This window comes from Salvelinus namaycush, chromosome 7 (assembly GCF_016432855.1).
Source record: "Salvelinus namaycush isolate Seneca chromosome 7, SaNama_1.0, whole genome shotgun sequence".
NCBI classification, from domain to species: domain Eukaryota; kingdom Metazoa; phylum Chordata; class Actinopteri; order Salmoniformes; family Salmonidae; genus Salvelinus; species Salvelinus namaycush.
The window spans coordinates 25,384,133-25,388,309 of NC_052313.1; the positions used below are offsets into that span (position 1 = coordinate 25,384,133).

The 4,177-nt window shown below is 42.8% G+C and overlaps 1 protein-coding gene across 1 annotated transcript; it reads right to left on the bottom strand.

Moving 5' to 3' along the window:
- Window positions 1–1,386: 1,386 nt before the first annotated feature.
- On the bottom strand, window positions 1,387–3,886 carry LOC120050402 (transcriptional regulator Myc). Its single transcript, XM_038996989.1, has 3 exons — window positions 3,665–3,886; window positions 2,626–3,280; window positions 1,387–2,303 (listed from the first exon to the last, which is right to left on the bottom strand). Exons 2-3 carry the CDS (start codon window positions 3,266–3,268, stop codon window positions 1,720–1,722), a joined length of 1,227 nt encoding a protein of 408 aa, XP_038852917.1. The 5' UTR covers window positions 3,269–3,280; window positions 3,665–3,886; the 3' UTR covers window positions 1,387–1,719.
- Window positions 3,887–4,177: the final 291 nt, after the last annotated feature.

Consider the following 4,177-nt stretch of genomic DNA (forward strand, 5'->3'; position numbering starts at 1 on the left):
GCTTAATCCAAAAATGTGGACGGAATCTCCATATGGAGGTTGTGATGCAATTGTGACGCCTCCGGAGGCATGCAGAGGCCAAACTGGGCTCCGTACAGCATCTCCGATCACCTCCCAAATTTTGAAACAATGCGGAGGGCTCCGTATAGCACTGCATTGACATGATTGGTCAACGGTAGGTAGGGGCGGGAGGTCCTGCATAAACAATTCCTTCCCAACAGCTATGCGCTGCTCTGCGAAACGCAAGAAGTATGAATGACCTGACTTCGGCAGATGCCATATCACCGTAAATGCTGCACGGCCAATGCAGATTTTGGATTGACCATGCAGGGCCTTTTTTGGCTACACTTCATAATTTAATCAGTTATAGTGATTATCTGTCATCTGCAATATGGCTACGGCATACCAGCTAAATCAACTGCATCTTGTGATTAGTCGTGTACTGAAATATAGAAAAATGGAATTGTGATGAAAGCGGCCAATCCTGAAGATACAACCATTACCAGTGAGTGACAGCAAGGAAAAATGGTGTGTTGAAGATAATTTTGGCAACCCAGAACAAAATCTCACGTAACGTTTTCGGTCACAAGAGACTAGTCGAAGATGATTTCAGGCCTATCTTGTAAACTTCAGAGGTCAGCATGTTCAAGGCTTTAGTTAATGAAGAGGGTTGCATCCCAATTCTCCACCCCAATTCTGTACTACTTCTTACATGGATTTAACAAATGGTTGAAAACTCCCTCCAGCCAATGCTTACAACATTCCTATGCTTTTGAATCCATAACAGGAAGTGTGCAAGTGCACAAATCTAAAAGGGTGGAGAATCATGACAGCCCAGGTCCTTTTTCAGCTTACCTTGGTTTTCTTCCATCTGGACCATGCAGGTTAAGATATCACTAATTCTTGCAAGGACTACACTAATCGAATATAGAAATAAGACATAAAATACCAAATTGCCTTCAATAAGAAACTGGTTCACCCTAAATGTATTTTACCTGTGACTCTTAAAATGTCTGTTGGTTTTGCTAGTCACCTCTGGATAGAAACAATTTATATATTTTTTTGTCAAATTCCTGACACATGTGAATGTGTAGGCAAATAAAAGGTGATTCCGATTCCATTGGTCTTTTATAAATTAAGACTTCAAAGAGAATAGTGGTGCAACCTGTGTCCCATTTAACAGTTTGACACCATTTGCCATGAGTGAAAAATATTTGTTAACTGTTACCATCTGCACCTTATAATAGGTTCATCTATTTTATAGGAGTGTATTTATGCTGTCATCAAGTGTTAATGCAAACAGAGCTCATTCAAGTGTCTCCATAAGTAAAACAGACCGAGGCGTGTTCAAAAAGAAATGCATTTATATTTCAAATGAACCTAGGAACATAATATGGAAAACCATACAGTGAAAACAAGTGTCAGAACTTCCAGACAATTGTGATCCAAAAATACATTTCAAGAAATATGCAGTAATTATATACAAAACATAAAAATTCATATTTTAGATCAGGCATGCAACACGTGTAGCCCTATTGTTTTTTATATTTTATTAATAAAAATAAACTTTAAATATTTTACTGCCCATAACTTCAATTGAGGCAGTTTAACATTGAAATCAGACAGCATCCCCCCCACCCACCAAAACATACTTTCGCATTTCAATATCAACTATACACACCAAGTCTTAACTTGCATAAAAATGTGGAACCCAATAAGTCAATGCCGCTTTGAGCTCAAACATGAGTTCTGCAGTTGTGCCAGCTTCTGTTTCAAATGTTCACTTTTCCTCCTTAGTTGCTCTTTGAGGTTGACTAGTCTCTGCTCATCTGTCTGCATGCTGTAAATGCACTCTGTAGCCTTCTTTAGGATGACCACTTTGGCTGCCTTCTCATTGTTGGCCACATCCGGTATCTCGTCCCGTAGAGCGAAAAAGCTCAGCTTGAGCTCGTTCCTCCGCTGGCGCTCCAGTACATTATGAGTCCTTCTTTTGTCGTAGTCCTCCGTGTCCGACGTCCGGGGACTTGAGCATTTGCGGTTGCTGCTGATCTGCTTGAGGACCCGGCTGCTGCTGCTCTCCAGCCTCAGCCTTTTGACAGCTGGCTGCTCGTGCCGTGTGGAGGGGTGGGCGGCGTAGTTGTGCTGGTGGGTGGAGACATGGCACCTCTTCAGCACAAGGGGACTGTGATGTCTGGTCTCTGACGTGCTGGGGTCGGACCGCTTCACCGCTTGCCTCTTCTCCACAGTCACGACATCTATCTCCTCCTCGTCCTCCTCCTCCTCATCATCATCTTCCTCATCTTCTGCAATTATATTAAATAAAACTATTCAGCATTTACATTCTTTTTGAGGAGAAACAGTAACCACAAATCAGCCACATACAACACATCATGCCCTAGTCAGAAAAATCACTGCATTCCACCCCACCCCCTTTTCCACATCAGCTGATTTCTCAACATTGCAGCCTGAAACCCTCCCCCTCAACACAGACTAGTCCGTAGGCATATTCGACAGCATCATAAATCGAGGGAATGCATTTTGCTCAAATAAAAACTGCCATTACACAAAACGGTCAAGTCATAAATCCTAAATAGCAAGAAATTATAAAATTGCTATTCAGCTTACCGGAGTCACTACCACTGCTGCTGCTGCTACCACTGTTGGGTGGGGTGTCCAATGCCAAATCGGTGGGTTGTGCCACCTTACTTGGTTTGGGAGTCTCAGTTATTGGGTAGGGGAAGACCACTGAGGGATCAATGCATTCTGATGCGGAAGTGTTCGGATCCTGCAAGTAGTTTGCGTTCAACCGAGTAGGACACTCTGCGTTGTCGCCAACAGCTGAATCTTTCCTAGCAGCCTGGAGCGAAGCGAGTCTTTCAGACACCACTTTCTCCAACTTGGCTGTAGCAGAGAAGCCGCTCCACATACAGTCCTGAATGATGATTGACTTGAGGAAGGTTTGGGAGTAGTCGGCATCGCAGATGAAACTCTGGTTTACAACATCGTCCCCGAGAAACTCGGTCACCATTTCTAGTTGGTCAGCAGTCGATGGGAAAATACTAGACAGTGATGGTCGGCTCGGGGAGAGCGGAGGAGTGGGGAGCAACTCAAATTTCTTCCAGATGTCCTCGCTTGGAGCCGGTGGCTGAAGCTGTCCTGGCTGCTGGTGATAGAAATCCTCATCTTCGTTGTCAACATAAAAATATGGCTGGATAGAATCATAGTCGTAGTCGTAGTTTTTACTCGCCAAACTTGAATTCAGCGGCATGGTGGCTCTTTTCTGAGTGAAAAAGATGGTTGAGGTAAATTAGTTGGTTAAAAAAACTAATTCTAATGCATTGCATGCAAACTGATATTGGTGCATGCACATAAAATGCCACAGTTCATAAAAGCTCTGTCAGACAGCTAGCAAGCATGCAAAACCAAACAGCAGCAGCTGATACAAGTACTAAGTAGTTAGTCGGTGTGTGGTGCCCAGGACATTTAAACCGAACAGACATTGCAAAAATACAGAGGCTAGTAAAGTGCATTTATTATATAAGACATCTGCAAACATGTAACATCTTAAAGTCCACGAAATCTTTACCAGATTAGATACCAAGCAAGTCTACTTAGCCAACGGTCATCTACACGGAGAATGCAATGTCATCAACACCTTCCTTACCTTAATTTTGAAAACAAAGTGGAGAGTACTTCACTCCGAGATGTCGAAGTCGAAAACGCGAAAAATGCAGCTTGTAAGAAGTATTCCAACAAGATAGTTACGTTAATCCCTGCCAGCGTGTGTGGCAGTGAGATGTTGTTTTCCTAGTAAAATGATTGCTGGCTGAGAAGCATTCATAAAGCGCTCAGGCTTGGTCCGCGATGTAGAAAGATGCGTTGCCTATCAATTGCTGCATGAGAATCACAGCTGAGTATTCCGCGGGGTTCAATAAAAAGGTTGTTGTGCTCTACATTCGACGTATCCCTCCGCCACAATTTTCCCGCCAAACACCTATTGCATTTTTAAGTAAATAATGAAGAGTACCGTGTTGACTCTATCGATGATAATTATCGTTACAATCTTCAATATATATTCGAATTCACATAATTCAGTCATCGGTATTTATTTCAGGAGATCCTCATTCAACTGGAACTATTTGTTGCGGAAGGAGAATTAAGTGGGAGGAGTTTCAAA

Excerpts from the sequence above, each read along its gene's own strand:
- LOC120050402 (XM_038996989.1), bottom strand. The coding sequence starts at position 3,268 with ATGCCGCTGAATTCAAGTTTGGCGAGTAAAAACTACGACTACGACTAT. Across the intron at positions 2,304-2,625 it reads CAGCAGTGGTAGTGACTCCG|AAGATGAGGAAGATGATGAT; the intron begins GTAAGCTGAATA and ends ATATAATTGCAG.